Source organism: Eublepharis macularius, chromosome 6 (assembly GCF_028583425.1).
Source record: "Eublepharis macularius isolate TG4126 chromosome 6, MPM_Emac_v1.0, whole genome shotgun sequence".
NCBI lineage: Eukaryota > Metazoa > Chordata > Lepidosauria > Squamata > Eublepharidae > Eublepharis > Eublepharis macularius.
In genome coordinates this window covers 78,309,059-78,325,770 of record NC_072795.1, presented here as the reverse complement: position 1 = coordinate 78,325,770, position 16,712 = coordinate 78,309,059, and the positions used below count along the sequence as shown (strand labels likewise).

Genomic DNA, 16,712 nt, shown 5'->3' with positions numbered 1-16,712 from the left:
TTTGTTGCTTTCACGGCTACTGTGAATGTACAGGCATGTGCAATACAACAGAGCTTTCACCTGTGGGAGTTTTCTGTGCACTTCCTTCCATTTTTTGAATTTTCCCTTCTATACATTTTCTGTGGTGACTCTGCATTGAATCTTGGGTGCATAGTTGTTGTGGCTGTTGTGGTAACTGCGGCCCCTTTTTTCTTGCTCTTTTCTCCATTATAACATTTCTATTTAGATTTGAAATAGTTAAATAGGTCTTGAAAAGCCTTTGAGCAGCATGGCAGGAAAAAAACTACTGGGAAAATGGTCCTGATATGGGTAGGATACAGGGCTTTTTTTCAGGGGGAACGCGGGGGAATGGAGTTCCGGCACCTCTTGAAAATACTCGGCAATAGTGTTTGAAAATAATATGATTTCAAAGAACCCCATGTGTTTCTTCCTCATTTCCCTCTTGAGAGTTCCGCCACCTCTTTTCCCAGAAGAAAACCCCTGGTAGGATCTTTGCAAGGCATGGAAATGTATACCATTCTTTCTAGACAGTATGCTGGACTATACTTGGGCTATGTTCTTTTTTTAAAAAGATCTGGTTTGGAAGAGAGAATACTGGACAGGGAAAATGTGAAAACAGGATGGTTACAGCAAGGTATTGTACAGAAGTTCCCCCGCCCTTCAAAAAAAGCCAGTTTAGAAGTCAAATTGAAGAAAACTATGATCTTTTTTAAAAAGACTGGACCAAAGCAGGTTTGGAAGGAATGGGACAAAGCAGGGGAAACCATGGAAGTGAGCAATTAGGGAACTGGAGGATGTGTCATGTGGAATCTCGGGGTGGGGGGATCATGCCAGTTCCAGTATGGAGCAAAACAACCTTGCAAAAGCAAGCTAAGAAAAATGCCATTTGTTACTCTCCAAAGAGCCTTACTCTTTTCACAGTGAGGTCCTTCTGAGCTTTGGCACTGACATTGATAGCTGCTGTTTCCAGGAATGCAGATGCCACCATTCATGCAGGGGTTGGGATTGCAGGGGCTCGCTGGACTCTTGGCTTCTAGAAGAGAGAGAGAGGACACACACACCGCTCAGCAATCCACACTGACTGTCAAGCAACAAGTCCAAACCAATCCAACTCTTCCAAATGCTATGGAGATGGCCATTTTATATGGTGTGGGAGAAGTAGAAGTCCATGAACATCTCTCCTTATATCACTTAGTGGAACAAAGAAGCATTCAGGCAAAGCCTAGTTTTATTAGGAAAAAAGTTAATATTAGGAATAAAAGTTAAAAAACAAAACAAAAAACAAGTGTGTGTGATGAGACTCAAAGTCTTTCATGGCTGTCCAGCCAGCTTTCAGAGAAAAGAATAGAATATGAGCCATAATTAAAGCATAAATTGGACCGTTCCAGATTCTGGTATAATAGGGCTCCAATCCTGAGTATACTTTACTGATAAGGGGACTTCTGAGTATATATCATTAGGATTGCAGTGACAATGAAACATTACACTAGGTCTTATTCATATGACAAATCAGAAGATCTTCCTCAAAGGATCTTTCATTTGAACTCATATAATGAAAACAATTTTTTTTCAGTGTTGTCTCAGAAAATTCAGTGTCATACTGTAATGGGAAACTTTGGTTCAGGGCTGTTGCGTCACCTAGCAGCCATGACTATAAGTGAGACAGTCATGTCCATCAGTCCTCAGAGCACATGTTCTGCCCTCCAACAATTTATAGATTATGCCAAGTGTACTTGTTCCTACTTTGCCATATGAGGTCATGTAAGTGCCTATAAAAGCTTTGTAACTGCGTCACTATAGGGTTTTTGAACTTCAGTTCTTAGGCCCATGAATGAACATAACATTGGTTTTGGTTTAACAAATTCCTTTTGACCTTTTGAGTCTCTGGTTTAAGGTGTTGATTGTTTCCAGGGTCAGCTGAATGGGATAGCCCGGCATGCTCTCGAATTCTCAGAACAATTTGGTAAGCCAACCAGGAGGCACGCTCTAAGGGGACTGACTGAATGAACCAACATCGGTGGCAACTGAGACTCAGATTTGAGTCTAATGTTTGCCGTGGGTTGGCCCCAGAATTGTCCTGAAGTCAGGTAAGGGTGCTATCCTAACCCTATTTTTTTTCTTTTTGTGGATTCAGAATAGGTCAAACTCATAGTGGACCAGCACTCAAAGGAAAGAAGCCAGAAATCCCAGAGTTGACCCCACTAGGGTACCTTTAAAAATACTGTGCCTGTGTTTAAAAGGGTTTGGAAAATCAATCCCCAGAACAATTGGTTAAATTTTGTTCTAAGGAATGGCCACTCCTTACTAAGTGCCCTGCCCTCCCATGACCAAAGGATAGGGTTGCCAGGTCCCGTTACCGTCTGGGCAGGAGATCTGGCATTTACCTTTGAGTTATCCTCACGTGCAAACTCCCAGACTACACAATGATGTCACTTCCAGGAAGTGATGTCATTTGTGCAGGCCATGTGATGGCCCGGGGAGCACTCCTGCACTCTGCAGTGGGCCGAATTGGGCCACTCCCAGGCTACATGATGATGTCACTTCCGGGAAGTGATGTCATTGTGCAGGCCATGTGACGCCCTGGGGAGCGCTCCTGCACTCCACAGCAACTGAATTCGACCCAAAAAAACAGGTATAGGAAGTTCATGAGGATGGACCATTCGTAGTTCTGGGGCTTGGAGCGACTTAGTATATCTGCCAGAACATTATCCTTGCCCTCTATGTGTATGGCAGAGAGGGAGACTCAGTGCTGGATAACCCATTCCCAAATCAGTGAGGATTCCTGGGAGAGAATCACAGAAGCTGTGCCCCCCCTGCCTGTTCAAGTTAAACATGGCAGTTATATTGTCTGGGCACATCTGAAGATTCTTGCCTTCAACTAGGCAAACAAGAGCCTTCAGAGCATACCTTATGGCCCTGAGCTCAAAGAGGTTGATGCACATAGATGATTCTTGATAGGACCAAGCTCCATATACTGGGCTGACTGGGATAGCTTGAATTCTCAGAACAATACTCTGTGCCTTATTTATAACATGCCACCTCTACCAGCAATTATTTTTTCCTATTCTAAAGCTCATTACCTATGGGATCTCATTTTCTTCCTTCTGACACAAAGAGAGACTTATCTGGAAAGGATCTGACAGTACATTTCCTCCCAAGCATTAAATGTTACAGTATATCAGTTTAAAGGCCACCAGCTAATTCCTATCATTTCAGTTTCTCTCGGACATTTTCAGAAGATTTGAATAACTTGGTTAAAGTTGGAAAGAAATTGGAAAGGTAAGTTCTGCTTCTTCTCAGCTTCAAAAAACCCACACCTAACAACACACCTACTTGCATTGTATGAAGTACCACTAGATGCTGTTCCTTTAGTAGCAATATTGAAGAGAGATGGTCAGCAGCAGATGCAACTTTTTCTAGCCCTGCACATCAAGTAGCACTGTTGGAATACATTCTTCCTTACAACCTTTAAAGGACTCCCACATTCTTTTCTTGCATTAAGCATCCTTCTCACAGTTTTTGAAGTTACAAATTGACTAGGAAAAGCTACAAATGACTCATTGATTAAGACAGGACTTAAGTGCGGCTGCAGCTGCTATACAGGGCATTTACTCTAATAATCAGATACAAACATACCCAGAGAGTTTTTTCTAAAAAATCTTACCATCACATAGTTTTTCAATAATAATGTCTTTGTTCTTGATTAGATCTTCATAAGAAGGAATCTGTAGCAGATTATTGTGAGAACCTGCAATCCTCAGCAACAAGCTTGCTTGGACATGTCCCACCCCAATGACAAGCAGTGATATGTCTTTGTTACGTAGTTGCTGGGCTGCGACTATGGCATCTTCCGCTCCAGCCCCACTTGAGATCAATGCCACGATCTTCTTCACGCCAGGCCTCGCTCCTTTTTGGATGGTCATGACATCATCAGAGATATGCAGCAAAGAGCTGCCCACAGAGGCAGAGCCACCCACAAAGGGGGCTTGGTTGATGGCTTCAAAGAGAGCTGAATTAGTAATGTGTTTGCCCAGGCTAAATGTGGTATGGGGCCTTTTGCCATAGACAACAAGGCCTACCTGTGTCAGATCCCGATTGATATCAAACTGGAGCGAGAGGCTACTCACAACATTTTTCAGCTGTACAAAGTTTTCTCTTCCAACAGATGCTGAGGAATCTAAAGTGAACACCAAATCCAGGGACTGAGATGAGCAACCTAAGGAGGGAGAAGTAGGCATCAGGCTTTCCAGAACACTGATCATTTAATGGACTAGTTGAGGAAGGTTGGCATGGCACCTAAAGCTTTCAAATGAAAGGGAAAATAAGTTTAGCCTATACTTTGGCCTAGAAACAAATTTGGCAATCTAGTCAGATTCAGATCTGAATAAGTCCTGACCAGCAAAAGGTTGCCAAATAAAGTTTTAACATTAATGTTTTTCTTATTTCTGAACTACAGAATAAACATCAGAGTTTGTTTAGCAAATAACAACGACAACAACAACAACATTCGATTTATATACTGCCCTTCAGGACAACTTAATGCCCACTCAGAGTGGTTTACAAAGTATGTTACTATTATCCCCACAACAAACACCCTGTGAGGTGGTGGGGCTGAGAGAGTTCCAGAGAGCTGTGACTAGCCCAAGGTCACCCAGCTGGCTTCCAGTGGAAAAGAGGGGAATCAAACCTGGCTCTCCAGATTAGAGTCCCACACTCTTAACCACTACACCAAACTGGCTCTCTGCAATTTCATTGCAAACGACTAGACTTCAGGGACCTTGTTGCCAGGTGGTGTCATTGTTCCTGAGTTCTGATACACATCTCAAAGAACACATCAGGAATTCACAGCTTGCAACAGCCTATTTAAATAACACTGCCAACCAATAGTTGCTGCAGAAATACTGATTAATATTACATTCTTACCTTGACTATCTATGCTGCAGATTTTTTTCTGGAGATCAGGAATCTTGTTGAACAGATCTTGTGGAGCTGAGTAGACAATTGTCCATTTGGGATTCCCTGTTACTTCAGCTAGCTCTGCTCTCAAAAATTCACTGCCAATTCCAATGAGAGAAATCATTTGCCCTCTGGCATACTTAGCTGCCTCCACCACTGAATCTTGAGCATTTGAATCTGTGAGCAAAACAACCACATGTGGGAGGTCATTGGGAACAACAGTGAAGATGGGCGAGCTCCTAAAGCCATGTTGCGTGATATACCGTAAAGCCTTGCCAGTTAAGGTGCTCCCTCCACTGAATTGCATGGAATCAATGTCCTTCACCAGATTGGGCAAATCTGCGAGTTTCCCAGCTTTGACAGCCACCTTGACTTCACTGCTGTACTGGGCCACACCCACATTTCCTGGAATCTCTTTACTCCACACTGCTTGGAGAAACCTTTTCAGGAAAGCTTTATAGCGCAGGAACCCTTCAAGGGTTGTGCTGGATGAACTGTCCACCAGAAAAAGAAGATCCACACTACATTCTAGATTCAGCTTGGGGGCTGGAAAGACAAAAGCATCCAAGAAGGCCAAATGAAAACAGCTTAAAACCTTTTGGTGCATGGTAACCTATTCTGAGAGCCAGCGTGATATAGTGGTTAAGAGTGTCAGATGAGGATACAGGAGACCCAGATTAAAATCGCATTCTACCATGGAATCTCGCTGTCAGCTTAACCTACCTAACAAAGCTGTTGTGGGGATACAATTGAGGAGAAGAGAATGATATAAACCACTTTGCGTCAATCATTGGGGGAAAAGATGAGGTATAAATGACATACGTTAAAGAAATAAATATTAACTTATTCTGAGATAACTTCATATCACTGAGGTAACTTTGCATTTCAAAAATATGTTTCTCCTGAATGGAGTAGAAGAAGGAGCCAGGACGAAGCCCAATAGTAGAACCTAGATGGCCTTGCAGGAAAGATTAATAGTGAAACATCTTCAGTGATCCGTGCACAAATTTATATAAACATGGGATCTCTCTGGCTCAGTTGTTCACTTCTATTTATGGTCAAAAGAGCAAGGCAGGTAGAATGCTAGCTGGAGACTGCTGACTGTCTAGCTATGGATAGAACCCTAAGGGCTAAGTAACAAATGGGTCAGGTCTCGAGATGTATAACTAGAAATGAATTGCTTGATGCATATCTTGATAGAAATTCCTAGCAAAAACAGTCTTGGTCTTCTAACACAAATCCTTTATATGTAGAGGGCTATGATTCTTCAGAAGAGATCTGTGATTTTGAATATCGCACTTTTAGCACTTCCTGTTTAAAAGTCTTCAAAATTATTTTCTTTTTATGGCTCTTTCAGGGATATAACACATTTTTGGCATGGAGAATAAAGCAATGATGATTTGGACATGTCTTGAAATTAATATCTTTTCCAGGAATCTTTAGACCCTGTTTCTAAGTGCACTGATTCACAAGCAAGTCCATTTGATATAATACGAAATTACTTCCACCAAGTGTTTCCTTCCCAGCAAGCCTAAGACTGAAGTCTCACAACTTGATCCTAAATATGTTTATTCAGAAATAAACCTCAGTAAGTTTAATATAACTTCTGCTCAGAAGCAAGTAGTACAAACAACTCTTCTCCCTCTTAATTAAAACCATTTATTAGGGTTCTCAAGATTATCTTTCCGCATTCCTCCCCATAATAGAACAAACATAATATTAGTTGTTGTGGATTTTCCAGGTGTATAGCCGTGGTCTTGGCATTGTAGTTCCTGATGTTTCGCCAGCAGCTGTGACTGGCATCTTCAGAGGTATAGCACCGAAAGACAGAGATGTCTCAGTGTCCTGAAAAACACCAGACTAACATAAATTACCTGCTAACATCTTCTCCACGCCTTGAAACTGAGAGATCTCTGTCTTTCATTGCTACACCTCTGAAGATGTCAGTCACAGCTGCTACACCTCTGAAGATGCCAGTCACAGCTGCTGGCGAAACATCAGGAACTACAATGCCAAGACCATGGCCATACAGCCCAGAAAATCTACATTGCCATGAAAGCCTTCGACTATATTAAACGTAATATTGATAGACAGAGATGCTGAAGAACTGAAGTACATAAGTCCACACATACCACAATTGGCATCTCCTCCAAATCCTATTGGGCAATCACATTGGTAGCCTTCTAACCCTTGTTGAATGCATGTACCTCCATTCTGGCAAGGGTGGGAACCACAAGGATCTAGAACCAGGAAACAGAAAGAAAAGGGGTATGAGAGAAATAGCAGGGCTGAGCTGTAAAAGATTCCAGCCACACTTCATGCTGCATCTAGTCAGAGTACTTAATGCAGATATCCCTGATTGGTGGTTCTACGACAACTTATCTTGCCACTTTTTTGTGGCATTAAGTTGCAGCTGCTGACTTAGGGAGATCTTGGCCGCTTCCACACAACTTACTGGCCTCTGGAGTGTTGTGCAAAATACGCAGAAGATAGCGTCTTCTCGTGCGAAATCGTGCCAGGAAGACGCTATCATCCGGGAGTTTTGCGTGACATTGCATCTTCCTGGCGCGATTTAACGTGGGAAGACGCTATCTTCCACATGTTTGGCACAACGCTCCGGAGGTTGGTAAGTCGTGTGGAAACAGCCCTTGTAAGGTTTTTTAGTAGAGTTGCCATGTCCCCTTACCCTCCTGGTGGAGGCGGGAGACCTGGCACACCTGTTTAGATGTCCTTGCTCATGCGCTTCCAGGCTGCACGATGATGTCACTCCCAGGAAGTGATATCATCATGCAGGCCTCGTGTCGTCCCTGGGAACATTCCTGCACTCTACAGCAGGCTGATTTCAGCCCATTTGGGGCCCAAATCAGCCCACTGTGAAGTGTTATCCGCCCTGAGCCTGCTTGCGGGGAGGGCGAAATATAAATACGATAAAATAATAATAATAATAATAAAATGTGGGAGCATGCTGCACCACCTGGGAATGAGGTCCGGAAGGCTCATTCCCCCACCTTTTCCCCCACCGGCCAGGTAAGCAGTGAGGAGAATGGAGGGTGGGAGCAGGGGATCCCCCGCCCCCAGCACGGGACTGGCAAACTTATTTTTGAGGAAAGAGACGTTCACAGGTGGTTTGCCATTGCCTGCTTCTGCATAATGACATTGGACTTCTTTGGTGGTCTGCCATCCAAGTACCAACCAGGGCCTACACTGCTTAGCTTCTGAGATCTGATGAGATCAGGCTACTGGACTATCCGATCAGGGCCTTGCCACATAGATAAGCAAAACAAAACTCTGGAAGAGGTCAGCTGCCATTTGCTTAAGACTGAAAATTACAAAAGAACAAAAGACTTAAAATTCTTCAAGTCCTAAGCAAGTTGGCTGTTGTGGGTTTTCCGGGCTGTATTGCCGTGGTCTTGGCATTGTAGTTCCTGACGTTTCGCCAGCAGCTGTGGCTGGCATCTTCAGAGGTGTAGCACCTCTTTTGGTGCTACACCTCTGAAGATGCCAGCCACAGCTGCTGGCGAAACGTCAGGAACTACAATGCCAAGACCACGGCAATACAGCCCGGAAAACCCACAACAGCCATCGTTCTCCGGCCGTGAAAGCCTTCGACAATACACCTAAGCAAGTTACTTGAAAAGAGGGGAAAGCATTAAACAATGAGACTGCTCATCTAATTATACTGGTTAATTATATTGTCGTGTATCCAGCACTGCAGTTCCTCTGATAGAATGACATTTCCATTTCCAAAAGAAGGGATAGCAATTTCCACAGATATTCCCTCCCACCTCAGACTCCTGTTTTGCTCCCAGCACTGTTCCAGAGCATCCTACCTACTGAACTGAGACATTCTTCGATCTCTCTGTGGAAAAAAAGTGTCTATTGATTGGTGCATCTCCTAAATTTTCCTCGTTTTTTTTATTTTGAGACCATATCTTACCTGGGCACATGGTACGATAACATCTAGACGGATACTTAATGAAAATATTCCTCCATCTTAAACAGAAAACACAGTATAAAACATGAGATTGGGATAAAGTAGTATTTAAAGGCTACACAATACAAGTAGAACGCAATAATGCAGAAAAATATTATAGGTAGAATTCTGCACTTATTTGCTTTGGAGTTCGGGCCTATCCAAGGGTGCTTCCTTGCAGACGTTTTGTTCAACATCCACCCTTCAGCAGCAGATTTGGGAGAGGGGTGGAGGTCCACACAACGTCATTGTCTGGTCATCCACCTTCTGGGTTTTCTTCAGCTCCACTGAAAGGTTTCCCTGTCCTGCTTTGGTATGCTCTTTCTGGGACAATTATACCAAAAGCAGGTTTAGGATCCTGCCCATATCTGACACTATTTGCCTTTCTTCCTGCCATTCCCTCCCAACTACTGGCTGGCTTTTTGACATTTTAAAATGTCATTATAGCAATATATCTATTAACTTTTTTAAAGCAAAAAGTTCACCAGCAGCAAAGGAGATGGAAATGATTGGTGCAAGGGGAAAGCACAGGCAAAAGCCTCATACTTTGAGGAGGTTTTGTTGCCACTGTGAATACCTTTGTATTAACAGAGGGCCAAGCTACACATGATGAATGACACTTGAACGGCAAGTGGATTGAGTGGAGGGCAAGTGAACAGGGAGAAATACACTTGCCGTTCAAGTGTCATTCGTCATGTGTAGCTTGGCCCAGAGTCAATGAGAGCAAAACGGAACAAGTATGAACTGTAATGCTTATAATCCAACCCTAGTACCTACTATTGAGATAAACTACGCATTGACATAGGAAATCCATGACAGGTTTCCTAAATTTTGGTGGTTTTTAAAACATTAAATACAGCCCAAAAGACTGCTAACTTGCAGCATGGCACATTTTACACTATTCCTCATTAAGTTTTTCCAGTCTAAATTGCCCCCTCAAGCTGCTATTTGCTCAGTAATGGAAGACAATACAGAGATATGTATCACAATCTGCTCTTTTCATCCATGTGCAAATAGCAATGAGGTGGGGCTTGGGAAATCAGCTGTTGGGGGACATGCTGCTTCCTCAGTCAGATTAGCAGCTCTTTCCATAACATGCCACCTGGACCTTTAAAAAAAGCATTTGATTTGACATAGAGAAGTGGCAGAGAAGGGAAGGACCTGAAACCCTTTCCTGCCTACTCATTTTCCATTGCAGATTCTCCCCAGATTATGCTTTCCCCTGCAGGATTTCAAATGTATGCTTGCAAAGGCAAAACATATATTTCATAAAACACAATACAATCACTAGCTCTGTGGTTAATCTTATGTAACCACATTTCCTTTCACCCCTTCTTTCTCTCCAGCAATCCCTGATAGAAATATACAGTTTTGATACAACTCCAAAGTGATACATTTTCCACTCCAAAATCTATTAGTCATATTCAAATCTATGTTTGATATAGCTTATCATAATTTCAGAATTTTGTTGTCCTACTCAGAAGACTTTTTTTCTTCTCCACTTCACAGCTATCATGCACTGGACTTTTTCTTGGTATGTCCTGTCATATGTCTGCTAGTTGCCAACAGTCTGAGCTAGTCTTTCAAGATACACAAGACTTGGATTTCTCTTATGGGAAACTGAAGAATATGTGAAAGGAAATACTAAGTCTTTTCAGACCTTCTTTAGACTGCAGAAACAAAAACAAAACAAAAGGATACAAAGATCCGTTTTCCATTTTGTGTCGTTCTCAAAAATATTTCAATCATTGTACAAGTCTCTGTTACAAAGATTTTAACAAAAGTCCAATTATTTTAAAGGCATTTTCGTATTATTCAAATATATCCTTATCTCACCATGAGGGGAACTTTTTTTGTGTAACCTGCAGCCATTGAAATGACAATATGCCTCAGTGTTTGCAGTTTTCAGGCTGAACATTGACTGCAATATGAGCAGGGACTATTTCTTGCCAATGATTGAGGCTTTGCTCTGTATCAGTGACAATCTTATAGCACTGTCAAAATAGGCAAGATAGGGAGGAAGTATTTTTTCCAGCCAAAAGTCATGAAAAAAAATCTGAAGAGACCTCTGTTACACACTAGGGCCAAGCTGTAAGTCCTGGGTCTAGATACTTCCCATCTCACTGAAAGCAATCCATTAAAATGTATGACTACAGGGATAGATCCTTCATCTGAATCAACACAACTGCAATAATTCTTTTTAAAAACCCTGGAGCTGAGATAATATACTAATTTTCAGTGACATGTTATGAACTTGGACAAACCCTTTTGCTCCTTTATTTTCCCTTCTAATCTCACTGTTTTACTTTGTTGCTATTGTGTTTGAGTGCCTTTGAACAGAAACAGTTTATACCTCCCACCTACCCTCAGAAATGTAGAAAAGATATCCTAGGCCCAATGATGCTGAGCACCATGTCTTCAGCTGTGCCCCACATCCAATGTACAAATATTCTCAGGGATAAGTTTTGTGGCGTCACCCTGAGTTCCAGTACTATGGAAGGGAATTTTTCTACACACCACCACTTATAATTTTAAGGACATCTTCCATGTTACCCCCCTTTCCAAGCTGCCTTTTTTATAATCTAAAAAGCAGCAAATGCAGCCTTGCTCATAAACTCCAATCCCATCTTCTTTCACTCAATGACCCTTTTCAGATGTGGTGGCCAGTTCTGTATAAGAGCATTACTATACTGTAATTACATTACTATACTTTAGTATACTGGCAGTTTTATTCTTTATCACTTTATCCCTAAACACAGAGTTTGTCATTTTTATGAGTTGATTTTTGCACACTGAGTTAATGTCTGCAGCATTCAGGTATACTACAGACCCAAGCTTCCCCCCACCTTTCTCTACCAGTTGAGATCCTATCAGCGTATACCTGAAAGTAGAATTTTTTCCCCCAATGTGTGTCACTCTGCATAGGGATTTTCATTTGCCATTTTCTTGCCATTCCTTCAGTGTGGAAAGGTCCTCTAGGAGCTCCTCGGAGTCCCCTTATATCATCATCATCTGCTAACTTTTCTACCTAACTGCTCACTCCCTGATCTGAGAGCCAAACTACAAGTGACGCCTGACACAGATTGGACACTTGTCACCTTCCCTCAAGTTTTGATGGGAAATGTAGGCATCCCAGTCTTGCAGCTGTAATGGAGAGCCAAGCTGTAAAACCAGGATGCCTACATTTTCCATCAAAACTTGAGGGAAGCTGACAAGAGTTCAACCTGTATAAGGCGTCACTTGTAGCTTGGCTATGAATCAGTACAATAACAGTGATCCCAACACAGATTCCTAAGGGACCCCACACCTCACTTGTGTTCCTAGAAAAATTGTCTTATTTATTCCCATCCTCTGCTTCCTCTTTTTTCAGCCTGTTATCATTCCATGAAAGGAATATCCCCTATGGCTGTTGAGTTTATTCAGAAGCATTGGGTGAGGAGCCTTCTCAAAAACCTTTTGGAACTCAAAGCATTCAGCACCTATCAAGTCCGCCCCCCCCCCGCAATCTACGTGCTCCTTGATACATTGAAAAAAATCTAAGTGCTGATAGATAGGAATCCTCTTTACAGAAACTATGCCAATCCCTCTTTTAGGCTTGTTTTCAACAATTCTGTTTTAATACACTTTCTAGCAATTTACCAGGAATAGACATTAACCAATCTATCCTGGATCTCTTTTTAAAAACTGGCACAACATCAGCTGTTTGCCAATCTTCTGGAACAGAAGTTGATGAGAATGGCAAATTACATATGGATAGCAGTATTGGATAGCCATGTTAGTTGGTAGTAGAAAAAAATATAACAGGAGTCCAGTGGTATCTGAAAGTCTAACAAAACTGAAGTCTATTAGGCATATGCAAATTAGTTGTATGCAAAACATAAGAAGGGCTCCCACAAAGCAGTCAGTGAATTTCCACAGGGGATGCATCATTAACATTCTATATGTCTGTATGCACCCTTACTCATCACTTCCTTTTCCTAATCTTCCCGGTTCTTGTCCTCTGGGTGACTGCAACTCCCTGGGCTGAGAGGGACTGGAACGTTTATCTTTGGGGATACATGTTCTGAATGATTGCTTGCTCACTGTGCCCTGTAAGGGCTTTTGTTAATCTAACAATTCCTTTGATAATTTTGAACACCTCTACTGTATCACTAAGATACAAACCTTTACTGGCAAGGAGTCTGGGCAATGTGTTTTTGGCAACAATGTGAAATAATTTGTTGAACTGTTTATTTGTGTGATATTTTCATGTAGGCTTTTGTTTTCTTTGCCTAAAAGTATGCAAACTTCCACCTATAGCCATTAAAGTTTTAAGGGATAAAACTTGTTGACTCACTTGTAAAAAGGGCAGAGTGCTGTTTGCACAGTATTACCATTCGTTGATCCCTTCCAGCAGAAATGGTTTCCAGTCAACACCTTTTCTCTTTCAAGTGTTTTGCGCTCGCAAGAGTGAGATTCAACTCTGCAACCTGTTGCAAGAAGAGAAATAGTCTCTTACATAGTTGTTCCTTTAAACCAAAAATGTTACCATATTGACAAGTGATTTTGCAGTCTTTTAAATCAAACAAGACTACTAGAAAACCTATCAAGAAAGAACATATGAATGGGCGCAGCAATCCTTTTCAGCATTAAAAGTTATTAGTGCAACTTATGAAATGAAGGGTAGTGTTATTATTAGCAATACTACTTTACATCTTCTGGTGGAATCATTGGCTGTTAAATGGTCACAGAGATCCTGCCCTCTTGGTCTCCAAAGAAGGCAGTAGAATCCAGAGTGGCTACCTGAAGGTGGTGTGGCTGACTGTGAAACAGTCACGGAGTTATGATTAGAATCAGATTCCTCACGGTCTCCTCTGCCAACATGAGACAATGGCAACTTGTCAGGAAAAAACTTGGAAAAGCCCAGATAGTATTAGAACACTCCTGCCTTCTCTGAAAGTTTCCTGTTCCTTAAACAGTAGGTACACAGCCTAATGTAGTGATATTTCCAGACGGAATTTCATTGCACAGAAGTAGCCAGTATGTATATCTTTATAAGGGTAGACATGACGAGTACAAACTCATTATATTGTGTAGTTCTTAGGAAGGTTCTAAAGTTGAGAAATTAGTATTTCTGTTGTGCATTAGATACTAAGTACCTCACATAATATGTACTTCAGTAATTTTCAACTGATGATTCCAGCATTAAAAAGTAGCATTCTTGGTCTGCTTCTCTTCATGGATTTTAAAAACACAAGTAGGGAAATATGTTGGTGTTGCGAGGATTGTCAGATGCAATCCTGGAGTTTCATAGGCAAACAGCGAGAGCACATAACGTTACCTCCCACCCTGCTGCTCCAGCATTCCCTTTGCCCAGCTTTCCATACTGCAGGGTATAGTCTGTAACTGGACTGCTATGAACAGGAAGCAAAGAGGCGGGTGAATGTCTTGTTGAAGATGTATGAAGCATCCCTCTCTTCCTGCCTAAAAGCTCCTGAAGAGACCAGTGAAGTCTCTGATTTAGCAGCTAACAACACTAGAGGCAGCCCTTACATAGAACCAGCACCTTTTGAGGAAGTGTGGCTCTATCCTTAAATGACTAGACATTACAGTTCCATTCTCTAATTTTTTTTTTCTTCTTCCAGCATTATGAGAAAGAGAGAAAAATGTGCCATATTCAAAATGGAGGCTTCAAAATAGGTGTTTGCAATTTGGGTTAGGGATACAAGGAAAAAGCTTAATTTTTGCCAATTTGGTAATGTGATAACCATATGCAAATTTGACTCTGTCAAGCGGGGACTGAATAGAGACTATGAATGGTTATCACATTACCACAGGTAACAGATTCTCTTTACAGAGGCGTGATCTGGGGGAGCCCAGTGACGCCTGGTGTGAGCTTTCGGGGACCACAGTTCTCTTTGTCAGATGCAACTGACAGGGAGAGCTGTGGTTACCGAAGGCTTATACTACATAGGAATTGGATACCTTCACTGCTACAAACTGACTGCACACCAAAAGGAAATGTTTACATTTCCAAGCAAAGGAATGTTTTGATTGCCTCTATGCTAACTGCATTCTGCCTTCTTGTGATTTATGCTCCCTTCCTTCCCTCTCTTTCCCCCTCCTCTTCTGTATCTGCCCAGTTTTGATCAGGCATCTGATGAAGAGAACTTGATTCTCGAAAGCTTATGCTATAATAAAATTGGTTAGTCTTAAAGGTGCTACCAGATTTGCAGGGGCCCTACTCCTGACTGACTGTCCTCTAAAGACCACCTAAGTTTCAGGAAGATTGGATACCAGGGTCCAATTCTATGAGCCCCCAATAAGATGCCCCCAGCCACTCCGTTTTTTCCTAAGGGAAAAAGTCAAAGCTGACTTCCACTGCAGAAACACACTGGGACAAGGCTGCCATGGCCAAAGCACACTCCCGAATGCAATCTCCACACACAGAAAGCCCAACAGAACAAAACTGAAGTCCCCCAATACCCACGTACCCCTTAATATGCTGTCCACAGCCGCTCTCCATTCTTCCCTATGATGAGAAAGTTTCCAAGCTGGTTCTTAGGGGGCACAAACACACCGGGACAAGGATGCCAGTGGCCAGAAGCACACTTCCAATGCAAGCTCAACTCAGAGAAAGCCCAACAGAACCACACTGACCCTCCACACAACTCAAGTGCCCCCTGAGCAAGCTGCCCAGCCATTCTGCATTCTTCCCTATGACAAGAAAGTTTCCAAGCTGGTTCTTAGGGGGCACAAACACACCAGGCCAAGGCACACTCACAAATGTGGGAAAGGACAACAGGACCACTGGTGCCCCAAAAAACAGACGGTAAGGCTTGCTTAACAAGACTGCACAAAGAAGCCTTACCTGGAAATGCAGCACTGCAAATTGTGGAGCCAGTAAGGGTGGTATAGAGGCCATTGGCAGCATCTTCAGAGTCTTCAGCAAAGAGCACATGCCAGTCTGTTGGCTCACTGGCTAGTGTGTGTAATTCTTCCCATCTACATAGAAATATATCAGAAAAACAGATAAAACACCGAAACAAAGCAAAAACTTTAATAGCAACAGATGTCAACATTACTAGAGAGTTGGGAGCAATTTAATAGATCTATCATACAGAAGCAATCCACACTACAACAATATAGGCATTGCCTTCCTGTTGTTAAAATCCTTTATGATATTGTTTCTAACAACTGGATCTCTGCCCCCAAACGCACACATACCTACAAACACATCTTCCTCTGGTTTTTTATTTCCTCCTCAAGTGTTTAAAACTGTGTCCAGCCAACACTCTGCTCCCAAGTCACAGACATATTACAGATTCTCTTATCTCTATCTTGAGCAAGCAATCCAAATCTTACTTCTATTGTAAGGTTTTTCTTTAGTCATTGTTTAAGTGACAATAGCAATGGAACATTTAATAAGCCTTTTTACGCAAGACAATATTTACCTTGGGAAGCTGATTCCCACTGCAAAGACAACAATCCCCTTTTCTTTTAGCTGCTTTGCTGTTATTGCCACACTGCCCTGAGATCTCCCATCAGTCAGGACGATGAGGATTTGGGGCACTGACAAGTTCCTGCCCCCAAGGAATCCTTTGTGAAGAATAAACTTCAAAGCAAGACTTGTTTCTGTTCTCCCACCTCTGAAACACAAACCGGAAAAGAACAGGGAGAGGGGGAAAGTGTTAACATTGCTCCATTTAGTTTCTACAAGAACTTTTCTCCCTCCCAGAAATGAACTGAGAAAATAATTCATTTGACAAGCAAAGAGGTGGTGACGACCTTTTCTGAAAGAAGC

At 42.2% G+C, this 16,712-nt stretch overlaps 1 protein-coding gene across 4 annotated transcripts in view; it reads right to left on the bottom strand.

The window, feature by feature from the left end:
• VWA2 (von Willebrand factor A domain containing 2) overlaps positions 1-16,712 on the bottom strand; it is a 73,954-nt gene that overhangs the window by 20,724 nt on the left and 36,518 nt on the right. For all 4 annotated transcript variants that reach the window (XM_054983096.1, XM_054983097.1, XM_054983095.1 and 1 more), the window contains exons 6-13: positions 16,363-16,557; positions 15,780-15,913; positions 13,266-13,398; positions 8,894-8,949; positions 7,089-7,196; positions 4,924-5,502; positions 3,665-4,216; positions 911-1,033 (exon numbers count right to left, since the gene is read on the bottom strand). In XM_054983096.1, the coding sequence (XP_054839071.1) occupies positions 911-1,033; positions 3,665-4,216; positions 4,924-5,502; positions 7,089-7,196; positions 8,894-8,949; positions 13,266-13,398; positions 15,780-15,913; positions 16,363-16,557 (1,880 nt within the window). The remainder of the gene's footprint in view (positions 1-910; positions 1,034-3,664; positions 4,217-4,923; positions 5,503-7,088; positions 7,197-8,893; positions 8,950-13,265; positions 13,399-15,779; positions 15,914-16,362; positions 16,558-16,712) is intronic.